Source organism: Acipenser ruthenus, chromosome 1, assembly GCF_902713425.1.
Source record: "Acipenser ruthenus chromosome 1, fAciRut3.2 maternal haplotype, whole genome shotgun sequence".
NCBI classification, from domain to species: Eukaryota; Metazoa; Chordata; class Actinopteri; order Acipenseriformes; family Acipenseridae; genus Acipenser; species Acipenser ruthenus.
This window is the reverse complement of record NC_081189.1, coordinates 8,313,311-8,326,705: the sequence shown is the minus strand read 5'-3', so window position 1 is coordinate 8,326,705 and position 13,395 is coordinate 8,313,311. Positions and strand designations below refer to the sequence as shown.

General features: G+C 39.8%; 1 protein-coding gene across 2 annotated transcripts; it reads right to left on the bottom strand.

Moving 5' to 3' along the window:
• Positions 1–320: 320 nt before the first annotated feature.
• Positions 321–12,968, bottom strand: LOC117973436 (3-hydroxy-3-methylglutaryl-coenzyme A reductase-like). 2 transcript variants are annotated; one of them, XM_034925751.2, is made up of 20 exons: positions 12,589–12,968; positions 10,498–10,680; positions 9,866–9,977; positions 9,381–9,468; positions 8,853–8,937; positions 8,438–8,543; positions 8,213–8,319; positions 7,701–7,820; positions 7,432–7,592; positions 6,979–7,211; positions 6,711–6,883; positions 6,232–6,426; positions 5,970–6,128; positions 5,587–5,744; positions 5,392–5,497; positions 4,750–4,920; positions 2,662–2,802; positions 2,349–2,507; positions 2,020–2,174; positions 321–1,796 (listed from the first exon to the last, which is right to left on the bottom strand). In XM_034925751.2, exons 2-20 carry the CDS (start codon positions 10,660–10,662, stop codon positions 1,742–1,744), a joined length of 2,649 nt encoding a protein of 882 aa, XP_034781642.2. In that variant the 5' UTR covers positions 10,663–10,680; positions 12,589–12,968; the 3' UTR covers positions 321–1,741. The 2 variants fall into 2 exon arrangements, with proteins under 2 accessions (XP_034781642.2, XP_058848208.1); XM_058992225.1 differs by lacking the exon at positions 12,589–12,968 and adding an exon at positions 12,410–12,531.
• Between the last annotated feature and the right edge of the window lie 427 nt (positions 12,969–13,395).

The window sequence follows — 13,395 nt, the reverse complement described above, 5'->3', positions numbered from 1 at the left end:
GACAATTCTTAGAGAAGATGCTTGAAAAAGACACAGGCATAAGAGAGATATTAGCTTTCATTTCAGTACCAGTTACAGATACAGTAACTTTTTTCCAAAAAGGTAAATATTTGTGCTTAAAAATATATACAGATCATCATAAAAGTACTGTAAAATATGTATGTTATCCCTTAAATTGTCCCTGTATTGTTCAAAGGTGTAAAAATATAACCTATAGATTGTTTTTTTGTATATTCATTTCAGAATACTGTATATTGATTAGTAAGTGTACTGTAGAAAAAAATAATAATCAGCCAGAGAATAATATAAACCAAATGCCATTTCATTGCAATCATATGTGGTATTTTATTCGACAGCTATGGAATTGGACACTTTCATGGCAACTCTGATGTCCTTCACAGCATGAAATGAATTTTGTCAATTGGTATCAGTGACTTCCAATCTGTCTTATACAGCAGTCTTTTGAGACAATTGCAAAAAAGTGTCAGGAGCAAAAGAAAAACAAATAAATCACACACACACACACACACACAGAGCTGCGAATATTCCTGCTTTACATCCTCAACCAGCTACATCTTTCAAATAACAGGTAGAAAATAAAATCCAACAAATAAACATTATGTACAAATACAAATCCTACTAACCAATTTACAGGATACCATTTTCTTTTTTTTTTTTTTTAAACTCATTTCCAACCAAATGTTATTGATTTCTGTCAATGCGTTTTCAAATCAAAACATCTGGCAAAACTCTTAAGAAATATAACAAATTCTGTATTATACTAGGTGAGCTTTAAAATTAATTTTACTACTGCACATTCCCCATGCAAACGATCAAACTAGACCTTTTCAATTGTAAATAAACTGGAACACAAGACAATAGGGCTTGTTTTTTTATATAAAGATAACTGCATATCTTATATTACATTACAGCCAGCGTAAAAGCATAGAAATATAGCAGCAACAGGTTCCTAAAACAGGTTTGTCCAGCACACTTGGCTGCCTGAACACATTTCAGGTGATCGTAAGCACATCGTTTGGTAACTTTTACATTAATGTTGGCATTTAGATGTATAATATTCACAACATATAGCAAAAGTGTTAAATGAACTGACTCCACTTGAGCAAAAATACAAAAAAACAACAAAAATACCACACAGACCATCACATCCAATTACATACATCTGTGGCTTTAGATTGTGTTTTAAAGCTGCAGTGACCATGGTCCGTTTCATACTGAAGTATTATTCCTTTGTGACTCTTCATTCTTTCAGAGTGTATGCTTCTTGTGTACACTACATCAATCACAATCCAGACGGTCTAGTCTGTACATTCCCTAAAAGTGATGCAGGCTCCCAAGCTGCCTGCACTTTGCAGCTTTCTCTTCAGTCTGTGTGCATCACAGACATGCTTCCTTTGTAGTCTGCAGAAGCTGAATGTTAGAAACAAGCTCCTATGTTGCTCAGGTAAGCAAAACAAAATTGTAAATCAGAACCTTGCCACTGATTAGACTACAGGAAATAACCTTCAAATATATTTTTTAATAGTATTGCCACTGCAGCTTTTATCCTTAACCACATGTAGGAATGTGACCTTCTCATAATAAGCAGATGTGAAATCAAGTTGAACAATGGCCATTTTGTTCATACAGTTCTCATTTTATAAGTGTTTTTTTCAGCACCCCTGGTTCAATTTCATGGTCAAATCTTTGTAAGATTCTGAATAGGGTCTCTTTTGGTATTTCAGGCTGCTTTCTTGGTGCAGGTACCTGGGAGTTCTTGCAGGTTCATCTTTGACCTACAAATAAAAAAATGGAAGACCAATAAATTATATATATATATATATGTATGTATCTTTTTTTCACCACCTTACATTGTGGGTGTTTAGTGTGCCTTTAAAATAGGCACAAAGATCTCAATAATCATATCCATATATATAACCATACATTATAGCTATTGAGTTTAAATGATACATTCAGTCACAAATGCTATGAACTGACTGTGTGCAGGCATTTCCTTACCTGTTGTGAGTCATATGACTTTTGACAAGGTGTCCTGCTGCCAATGCTGCCATTAGAGACAGCTCTCCAGCCAGCACAGTCCCACACACAACTCTCGCCAGCTGCCTGGCATTTTCACCTGGATTCTCTTTGCTGGCTCCTTGAATCCCCAACATCTGCAAGAGGACAATCGTTGTTGTATTAGAAGTCACAATATGAGTCCTAAGAATATAGTAGGTATAGCGAGGTTCATCATGCTTTAAATCAGTAGAGCTTAGTTGACAACATCAGGCTCATTTGAAACTCTTTTTAAGGCACTACTAATGTGATTTCTCTTTGCAGTTCCATACCTTCAAACAGGCCTGTTGTGGTGCTAAGTTGGTTCCTCCCCCAACAGTCCCCACCTCTATAGATGGCATTGTACAGCTGATGTGTAGATCCTCATTTGTGGGACCCGTTGCCTCCATGAGGGTGATGCAGTTTGAGCTGCCAACACTCTGGGCAGGATCCTAACACAAACACACGCAGTTTGTTAATTTCACTAAGGGCAGCATGGCATAAAAAAAAAAATGAAACTGCCCTGTAAAAAGTTCCATGTTTTTTAAAATAAAAACAGAGAAATTGATGCATGATGTTATTCACAAACAGAGGATATATTCTTACCTGTCCACAGGCGATGTAGATGGCAGCTACAATATTAGCTGCATGTGCATTGAAGCCACCTATACTGCCAGCCATAGCAGAGCCAACCAAGTTCTTGTTAATATTAACATCAACCAAGGCTTCTGTGGAGGTCTTCAAAACCTTATTAAAAAAGCAAAAACCAAAAAACATTTATGAAAAATATAACCTCTGCAGCAACTTGTCAGTGGTTAATGCTCAGTTAGGGCTTCAGAACATGCCCACCATATCATGCTCTAAATTTAGATATCTATATATATATACACAGACATGCTCAAATTTGTTGGTACCCTTACAGCTAATTGAAATAATGTTTCATTCCTCCTGAAAAGTGATGAAATTAAAAGCTATTTTATCATGTATACATGCATGCCTTTGGTATGTCATAGAATAAAGCAAAGAAGCTGTGAAAAGAGATGAATTATTGCTTATTCTACAAAGATATTCAAACATGGCCTGGACACATTTGTTGGTACCCCTTAGAAAAGATAATAAATAATTGGATTATAGTGATATTTCAAACTAATTAGTTTCTTTAATTAGTATCACACAGGTCTCCAATCTTGTAATCAGTCATTCAGCCTATTTAAATGGAGAAAAGTAGTCACTGTGCTGTTTGTTATCATTGTGTGCACCACACTGAACATGGACCAGAGAAAGCAAAGGAGAGAGTTGTCTGAGGAGACCAGAAAGAAAATAATAGACAAGCATGGTAAAGGTAAAGGCTACAAGACAATCTCCAAGCAGCTTGATGTTCCTGTGACAACAGTTGCAAATATTATTAAGAAGTTTAAGGTCCATGGAACTGTAGCCAACCTCCCTGGGCGCGGCCGCAAGAGGAAAATCGACCCCAGATTGAACAGAAGGATAGAGCGAATGGTAGAAAAAGAACCAAGGATAACTGCCAAAGAGATACAAGCTGAACTCCAAGGTGAAGGTACATCAGTTTCTGATCGCACCATCCGTCGCTTTTTGAGTGAAAGTGGGCTCCATGGAAGAAGACCCAGGAGGACTCCACTTTTGAAAGAAAAACATAAAAAAGCCAGACTGGAATTTGCTAAAATGCATATTGACAAGCCACAATCCTTCTGGGAGAATGTCCTTTGGACAGATGAGTCAAAACTGGAGCTTTTTGGCAAGTCACATCAGCTCTATGTTCACAGACGAAAAAATGAAGCTTTCAAAGAAAAGAACACCATACCTACAGTGAAACATGGAGGAGGCTCGGTTATGTTTTGGGGCTGCTTTGCTGCGCCTGGCACAGGGTGCCTTGAATCTGTGCAGGGTACAATGAAATCTCAAGACTATCAAGGCATTCTGGAGCGAAACATACTGCCCAGTGTCAGAAAGCTCTGTCTCAGTCGCAGGTCATGGGTCCTCCAACAGGATAATGACCCAAAACACACAGCTAAAAGCACCCAAGAATGGATAAGAACAAAACATTGGACTATTCTGAAGTGGCCTTCTATGAGTCCTGATCTGAATCCTATCGAACATCTATGGAAAGAGCTGAAACTTGCAGTCTGGAGAAGGCACCCATCAAACCTGAGACAGCTGGAGCAGTTTGCTCAGGAAGAGTGGGCCAAACTACCTGTTAACAGGTGCAGAAGTCTCATTGAGAGCTACATTTTCGTCCATGCCATTTTCATTTTTTTTCTTATTTACAATATTATGTTGAATAAAAAATCCAAAGCAAAGTCTGATTTCTATTAAATATGGAATAAACAATGGTGGATGCCAATTACTTTTGTCAGTTTCAAGTTATTTCAGATAAAATTGTGCATTCTTCGTTTTTTGTGGAGGGGTACCAACAAATTTGAGCACGTCTGTATATCTATATATATATACAGTTTTCCATTCCACCTACAGCTGCCACCAAAAGAGGAAGAGGAACAGTAAATTTGACTTATAAACCTAAGATTCCAACCTCTTTAACTAGGCTTCTGGACTTGGGCTGTAAGCTACATTCTACCACGTTTCGTGTTGTTGTTTTGGAAATGTACTCATCATGGGTTTACAGATAGAAGACATGTTGATGACAACATGGATACTCGGTGGTAAAAACCTCACCTCTCGCACTATTTGAGCTGGAATGATGGCTTCACTCACAGCGGATTTCCCTCTCCCCTCAATCCAGTTGATGGCTGCAGGTTTCTTGTCAGTGCAGTAGTTCCCACTGACTGCCAGGACGTGCAGCTCAGAGAACTTCTCCTGCAGTGTGGAGAGAGCCTGCTCCGTGCCCTGTCATGAGAACAGCATCTTTACAAACTGCAGCCAAAGAGTAAAGCTTCTGAAAACAACTAAATATCATTTTCAAAAGATGTGATGTCAAAATGAGATATTAAAAATAACTCATTAGAGGTGTCTGTAGAACATGTGACATGCATCTCATGGCCTGCCATGGCTGTTTGTACAAAATCAGAAACAGTAAATCACTGTCCATCATATGCACATGTAAAAACATGACAACCCCCGAAATACTGACACTAAACAACACGTGCCAAAAAAGCTCCTTATCGAGTTTCATTAGGATTCAATTGAGAAGCAGTTCTCTAGATATGCTGTTTGATAGCACTGAGAAAAACAAATAAGTACAAAAACTGTAGTTCTTCAACCATACATTTGTGTATGTGCCCCACTGCATAAATCCCCAAAATTCTCCTATTTAATATCTTCCTTCAGATGTTAGATCTGTGTATAGGCTGAACCTACCTTAGAAATCATGTTCATACCCATAGCATCTCCAGTTCTGGACTGAAACCGGATGTACAGATTTCGTCCAGCAAGACCAATAAGAAGCTTCTGAAGGCGTGCAAACCTGAAATGAAAAAAGTGATTATAATTTTCTTCTTGTTCTTTTGAAATGTGTTTCGCTAGATGAGCATTGCAATGTCTGGTGTCGCATACCTGCTGGTGTTGTCAAAGGCCTCTTTAATGCACTTGAACCCTTCAGGACTCTCCAGCCATGCTTTGACTTCTGCTGCCTGGCACGCTGTGGGCAGTCTCACCACGGGGCCTCGAGTCATTGCATCAGCCAGGATCCGGCTGCTTGCTCCTCCTCCAAGCTATACACGAGAGGCATTGCAATGAACAACGGGATTAAACAATATCTACACACTAGACTTTAAAAGAGTCTGTGAAAATGGACAGCATAAAAATCAGACAACCATCCAAGCACTGAAATGGTTAAATAGGTCAATCAAGTTTTTCAATAATTGAGGATTACATGTTGGGGGCAGGGGGGGCGGGTGGTAACCACACATGACCTGTAAGAAATAGCTTGTACTCACTGCTATTGCTCTACACCCTCGGTTTGTGCTCGCCACAAGACAGCCCTCTGTTGTTGCCATGGGAACCTGAAACTGTTTCCCATCCAAAATCAGCGGGCCTGCGACTCCAACTGGCACAGGCACGTATCCGATCACATTCTCACAGCACGTTCCCATGACCTAAAAGAGAAAGAATAGTTCCTAACTTCTCTCAACCCAACACCCCTCAACTCACAGACTCTCTTGGTTACCGCTAGGCTATTTAAACTGCATGCTGACTTACCATGGAATAATCGTATTCCTTGTAAGGCAAGGTCTTCAATGAGGATGGGTTTGGGAGTTTGGATGCCAGCATCAGCCTGCGAATCGCCACACCGCGTTCAGGAGACTCCATGATGTTCTCCAGTTTGTACGCTGGAATGTGCTTTGCATTGACCAGGGAGATAACCTCAGCATCACTCAACCATTGAGCACCTTTCTGCAATGGAGAAAAAAAAACTCCAGTATACTTCTGGAATGGGAACACAGATGCATCCATACATGCCCACATTCTTTCAACTCAATCAGATTAACAGTAAAACTCTGATGTGCTGCCTCCACTATATTCCTATCGCCATGGATGTCTTTCCGCAGGGTGGGGGTCATTATAAAAGCACTTGATACAAACCGACCCTTAGAATCTGTGAGTGACATTGTAAACTAGTCTCGTTGTGTATTAAAAAATTTTCAATTTTAGAATATCCAAAAAATGGACTTCCTCACCTCTGTGTTTCTAAGTATAGACAGGCACTCCTCAGTGGGACGGGGATCCAATGGTAATTGAACCTGTGGCGCTGGAGAGGAGGGTAGAGACGATGCGTTGGAAAAAACGTCGTCACCGGCTACAAACTTGGTCTCCGCTACACTAACAACTGGCAAAGGTTTAATGACTTCAGCTGAAAAACATTGAAAAATAATATTACAGCAAGAATATCTTACACCGATGATTATAAAACAGTAACAAATGCAAGTAAAACTAAATGCAGCTAACCTGTATCCTCTTTTGTAACTGTAACCTCTGCTGCAGATTTGTGGGAGTGTTTCAACCCATTGTCTTTCCCGCAGCAATCGTCTGCAATTCTCTTTTGAGCAGCCGGTGATGACATGGGGTTTTTCAGGGAGAGTGTGGACTCCATCTCGGTCTGCTCAAAGAAGATGTACTTGATGGCGAGCAACAAGGCCAGTCCGAGAGTGATCACTTGTTCAATGTCCATGCTAATCATTCTGTAAAAATTGAAAAGATTAAAAAAGCCACACATTAGAAACAGCTAAGCAACCCATTTAATCTGTGTGATTTAGCACGTCCAGAGTTACTTTGGAACAATTTATACAAATTAAAATGCGTCAATACCACAACAAGAAGGGAAAACAGTTTAATGTCATGCAGTTTAGAAAGAGAGGACACTAATAATGAAAGAATTGGCAGCACAGTATATAATCCTACCTGGACAAGTAAAACTGCCACAGTGGCATCTCAGGTTCAATTCTCTTCGGCATTGTTTCATCAAGTCCTAGTTCAACTTTGGAGGTCTCCACTGTGCTGTTCTGAGAGGATGGTTCGGTAATCCAGCGACTGTGAGCATGAACAAGAACCAATCCCAAAGACTAGAAGAGAAAAAAAAAAGACACCTCAGTTTCCTTTGATCTGCGAATACAATAACGAGGAGGCCTCATTGATGTTTTTTTTCGTAAATGTTCGTACTCAGAACTCACCATTATCATCTTCACTCTCTGCGTCACTGGGTTTGGTTTATTGTCTTCCTCCTCTTCCAGGACGCGTGCGAATTGGCTGAGCTGCCAGATCGGGCGACCTTCACGGCTCTCCCGAGAGAGCTACAGGGGAAAGAGGAGGATTAACACAGGCACTATTGCTCTTAAATATGTGTGTCTCTTGAGGATTAACACAGGCACTACTGCTCTTAAATATGTGTCTCTCTTGAGGATTAACAGGAACTACTGCTCTTAAATATGTCTGTCTCTTGAGGATTAACACAGGCACTACTGCTCTTAAATACGTGTGTCTTTTGAGGATTAACAGGAACTACTGCTCTTAAATATGTCTGTCTCTTGAGGATTAACACGGGCACTACTGCTCTTAAATATGTGTGTCTCGAGGATTAACACGGGCACTACTGCTCTTAAATATGTGTGTCTCTTGAGGATTAATACGGGCACTACTGCTCTTAAATATGCGTGTCTCGAGGATTAACACAGGCACTACTTACCTCCAATACCAGGGAGACACACGCAGGGAAGAAAGTCATGAAGACAAAGTAATTTGCCATGACCGACATGCAGCCAAAGCAGCACATGATTTCCAGCTGACGAACACCTGGAACAACAGGAGACAGAAGGAAAGGAAACTTAATAAATAATCTTCAGATTGTATTCCAGTGCTGCTAATACTAAATCTGTGGAGAAAGCTGTATTTGTTTTAGTTCACTACCCACCGGACATGGTACCAACTCCAATCACAAGGCATTCAACCAGAGCATCGAGCGTGAAGGTGGGTCCGAGGATGGCCATGCCACGTGCAATGTTGTGTCTCACTTCATCCTGCAACACAACCCACAAGAAAAACACTATTAACCACACTATATAAAAGACAGTTTGTTGCCAGACCTTCTAATGTGAAGCAGTGTAATTGAATGCACCATGCATTAACAAACAAGTTTTAATACACATAGATCCAGACACATTGATGTGTTTTAAATCAACAATTAAACAAAATGCATCTTTCAGTAACTAGTTATACTGTTCCATGGGCTTTAGTAAAGAAGACTATACAAATAATCATGTGTAATATCAGAGACTATCTCAACAATATAACATAACTGAAGCAGATTGCACATCAATTCATCATACCTGCGAGTTAGAACTCAGTGCGAATTTAGCTAACGCACATGCTTTGGAGAGGTCAATCAGCAGCAGGAAGAACGGCAAGGCTTCGCTGAAAGACATGGATGTGTACAAGGGTTACTTTTCTGCTTTATCTAAATGTTGCATGCTACACTGTTCATTTTTTTAAAAAAAAGAAGACGCAGTGACTGCAACACAAAAAATGCAGCTTGAGATTAACAAAGATAGGGTGGGGAAAGAAGATAGGTCATACAGTAAAAAATGATCAATTACCAGTCTGTCTCGCAAATGTTGCAGATAATACTTCATGTCATCTAACCTTTATATGCATTATGTTATCTGGAATGGTAATTGTACTTGAATTGCACAAACTTGATTGTACAGAGAATCAACGGTGTGGTGCAGGTTAAGTGGAAATACAGCCTAAATGCTTAACGGGAAGTCCATAAAAACTCATTTCCCTTTGTTAATGTACAGAACCTTTTTTTAAAAGCACTCTCCACACTAAACACATTCAGAGAAATGAACACTTACTTGAGGCCGGTCAGTTCTTTATCAAGGAAGTGGATAACAACAGTGCTGAATACAAAACTGGAGAAAATTGTGAAGAGACCTGCAATACCTGGAAAACAAATAAAACAAACATTGCCGAGTCTTATTCCTTACTACCCTAACTGCAGCTATAAAAGACAGATCCAAACAAACAGTTCTGCTGTGTCTCAGACCATGCAAGAGCAAAGAAATGATTCACATTGCAACAATATGAAAACATAACAATTTGAGAGAGAGTCTGCACAAATTAAGAGAAAAGCAATTGCTTGTGCTCTTGCTAGAAACTAAACAGAACAAGCCCCCCTCCTAGAGGATGAATGAAGGTGCTTTTAAAATACATAAGTTCTAGATTTCAGGAACGGATTCACTGTGCATTGCGATTCAGGTCAGAGTAAGGGTTAAAGAGTTAAATGGACACATGCTATGCATTATACTGTGCAACAGTCTTATAAAAAGGGAAGACATACCCAATATATATTTTGACCCAAGCTGACGCAGATTTTGGAACTGGAAGTAAATATATACAATTGCTATGCAGCGAGTGATTGTCAAGATGATGATATCGCTACTCAAAATCTCCTGTAAAAGACAAATGTTAAGAATGTTAAAGACTCCAAAGAGCACTGTTACAAAACCAAAAACACACATTTCAACTCCAAATACACATGCCTTAAACAATATTATACTGTGAGCTGCAAGCACGTTAGAAAAGTTGTAGTTCTCATAGAACAGGGCCGACTCTTACTTCTCACTTCACAGATTCTCTTTTAACAACCAAATTTAAGGAGGTAAAATTCTACCCCAAAGCGGAGCGTCTCAACTTGGTTTGAAATAACTGCTATATACATTCTCTGGTTATTTATTGTTCACCTACCAGTAGATACAAAATAAACATACAAACTTGCCTTCATCAGTGGGTCATACTGAAGAAAGCAAATAGAGCAAATGTTTAGGTACTATCTAATTCCTTACAGTACTGATACAATTCCTTCCAATATGCTTTATCCTCTACCTGTCCATACACAATGTTCTCATGCCAGTTTGTATGTTCAGCATTCTACCACACATACTCCAAAAGGGATTGAACTCTGGTTCTCACCTCTTCAAACTTCGGACACTCGTAATTCCAGCCGCAGATCTGATCATTCCCAGTAAACATGTTCATTGACATCATACAGATGGTCAGCGTCACCGTCCCCACTATAACCTCCCAGGGATGGGAGGCTACAAACAGCCCGTGCAAACGGAACAGCCCTGTCAGCATGGTGCCGGTCTCCTTGTGCTGCAATAAAAGAAAACAATTTAATAGACGTGCATCAGCAGTGAAACCCTTTTGCATCTAATTCTCAAATAAGACCAATATGTGCTACACCTAGTTCTTCAACTCTACAGAACAAATCACCTAAACTAAATCACAGAGCATGCAAGCAGTATCATTGAAGAGGGGACATCCAGGAAACTAAACCTCCGCAATCACCACTACATCACTCCCATGGGAAATATACAATTTGATTAGTGCTCCATTAGCCTCACAAGCATAACCCTAATCCTAATAGGATAGATCAGAGGGCCATTTAGAAATGTGCTACTAAATAACATACCTGCAATCAAATTCTAGGCTTAGTTAAATAGGGTTCTATCCAAGGTTACCAGCTAATAATCAACTCCTGGCATACAGAACTACAGTCATCCATCGCGTACCCACCAGTCACATATCCGCTATGATCAACCTCTTCAAATTATTGAACAGAGAAAATTAGTTCAGATATTGTAGATCCTACCAAAGTTTTCGTACACTGTGTTGTATGTGCTCCATGCGCAACCATTGCTGGTAGTGTCACGCAAGCTGTTCAGTGTGTTGATATGTAAATAAATCCAGTCCGCCTGCGGGGCGTATTAACCTCTGTCTTGATCTCCTGCTTGTCACGCTGCAGTGAATGGACGCACTCACACGGCAGACGGCTACTCTGTCACAATCATTATACCCTGTATCTTTCTAAACAAGAGATTTAGGGGAGCTCCCTAATAAAAGCTGGATTTCAAAACAATTGTGTTAATATTGTAATTTTTACAGCTGTCTAGCATGTTTTTTAAAACTGGATTCGTTCTGACTTTTGCATACCCGTCCTTACTCTGGTCCCACCGTAGTCGGATATGCGACGGATTGCAGTATATTGGTTAATAACTAGGATCCGTTTAGAGCAGATTGCTCAGAAGCCTGGGTCTCTAGGTTGCTGGGAACTAGATCATATAACATTTTCAGATCTCAACAAGGTTTAAAATGACAGCTGGCACTAAAATTAGGATTACTTGTAGCAAGCACTGAACAAATATGTGATTGAGGTGGCAAATCAGAGCACACAATAAACCAAATCATTATTCCTTTAAGCTTGTGCGACAGGGAAAATGCACATCCAGCAGTCCACAAGCTATATGGTCTAGCTTTCATCAACGGAACAATGCTGTTCTGTTGTGCCATGCCTCCCCAATAGTCAGAACTGACGTCAGCAGTGAACGTCAAGGCAGACCCGCCCACCTCACCAACCCAAAAATATACTGCAGCGCTTTGGGTGGCATCATTAATATGTGTATGGGATTCTGTGACTTGAAAACCGTTTACAACACTTTTCATCTATTCGGTATGTCTGTTGTCATCAACAGCAAAGTCTTTCGGACCCGTTGGCTCTAAAGCGCCTAGTTTAACTGCAAAATAACTTCTGTCTTGTGCATTTTATAAATGCTTTTCTGGCACCTTCCTACATCTGTTTCCATGTATTTTAGTACAGTGCCACTACCTGCTCACCCACAAGGACATTCACGGGCCCTGTAAATACAGCTTTTGACTGGACCACAACACTAGTCCGTAATACTGCACGGTGCCTATATTATCTAACCAGGCAGCACATCAAGACATTCAAGCAGCTGTTCAGGTAGGAGGCTGCTGCCTTTTCAGACAGAAAGACATGAACCAGTTATTTTGCCAGAAACAGTGCGAACCTCCCACAACGTACTCGACTACGCCGCATCAACTGCAGAGTACCGCCGTAGTGACTTCAAATCAAAAGGACAGCAGGCATAATCTTTTGAAAAAAAATGTGTAGTACACACAATATTTATCACCCTCGACGCATTTCAAATTATCATTACTTCAAATACTTGACAAAAAAGTACAAGCAAAATCTCTTCCTACCTGTTTTATAGTCGTCTTGTCGTAGACAACCAGCTGAATAGGACCCCAGAATGTGTCTTGCTCAATGCCTGTCTTCTGTCAGAAAGGTTCAATTAAACTTGACTAATATCGCGCTGTTTTGTTAATTACACAATTAATACGGAGACAGCTACGTAATTAAAATAAAAAGATATATTAAATGAGCCTCAAGCACGCCGCTGCTGGTGCTCGCCTCCAGGGCTGTGCTGCTGACCTCCGAACGCCAGTTTGTAGTCGGTGTGAAAATGGCGAGGGTTTCATCGTCTGACGACTCAACCAATCCTAGCACACGATCCCCTCAGTCGTTTACGTCACTACCAGTTACCAGGACTGGAGAATGGGGGGCGGCTCTAAAAAGCACACGCGTGATCTTACCACTGCTGTATGAACCAATTTGAGAGGAGATTGGGGCAACCGGAGTGGTACTATTGGTCGATTAAGGATGTATAGCTACAAATAATAATTATGTCTTTATTGTGTGTATATATATATATATATAATGTTGATACATTTCTTTTTTTAGATGAAATCTTCCTGAAATATAAACAGACATGAATTTACTGTATCATATAAATAAATAAATACATATTTATGATTCTTACTATAGCCTATACTGCATCAGCAAATGCAATGTACAACACCAATACTGTATATTTCACCATTATACAATGCTAAATAATAATAATAATAATAATAATAATAATAATAACAATAATAATAATAATAATAACACATTTACCTGTAGTCACACGTGTTTTATCAACCCAACTTCCCAGCGCATTTATTGCT

Coding starts and splice junctions, on each gene's coding strand:
- LOC117973436 (XM_058992225.1), bottom strand. Junction 9,978..10,497: donor AGTGTCCGAAGTTTGAAGAG/GTGAGAACCAGA, acceptor TGTCTTTTACAG/GAGATTTTGAGTAGCGATAT. Junction 2,803..4,749: donor CAGCTCAAATAGTGCGAGAG/GTGAGGTTTTTA, acceptor TTTTTTAATAAG/GTTTTGAAGACCTCCACAGA.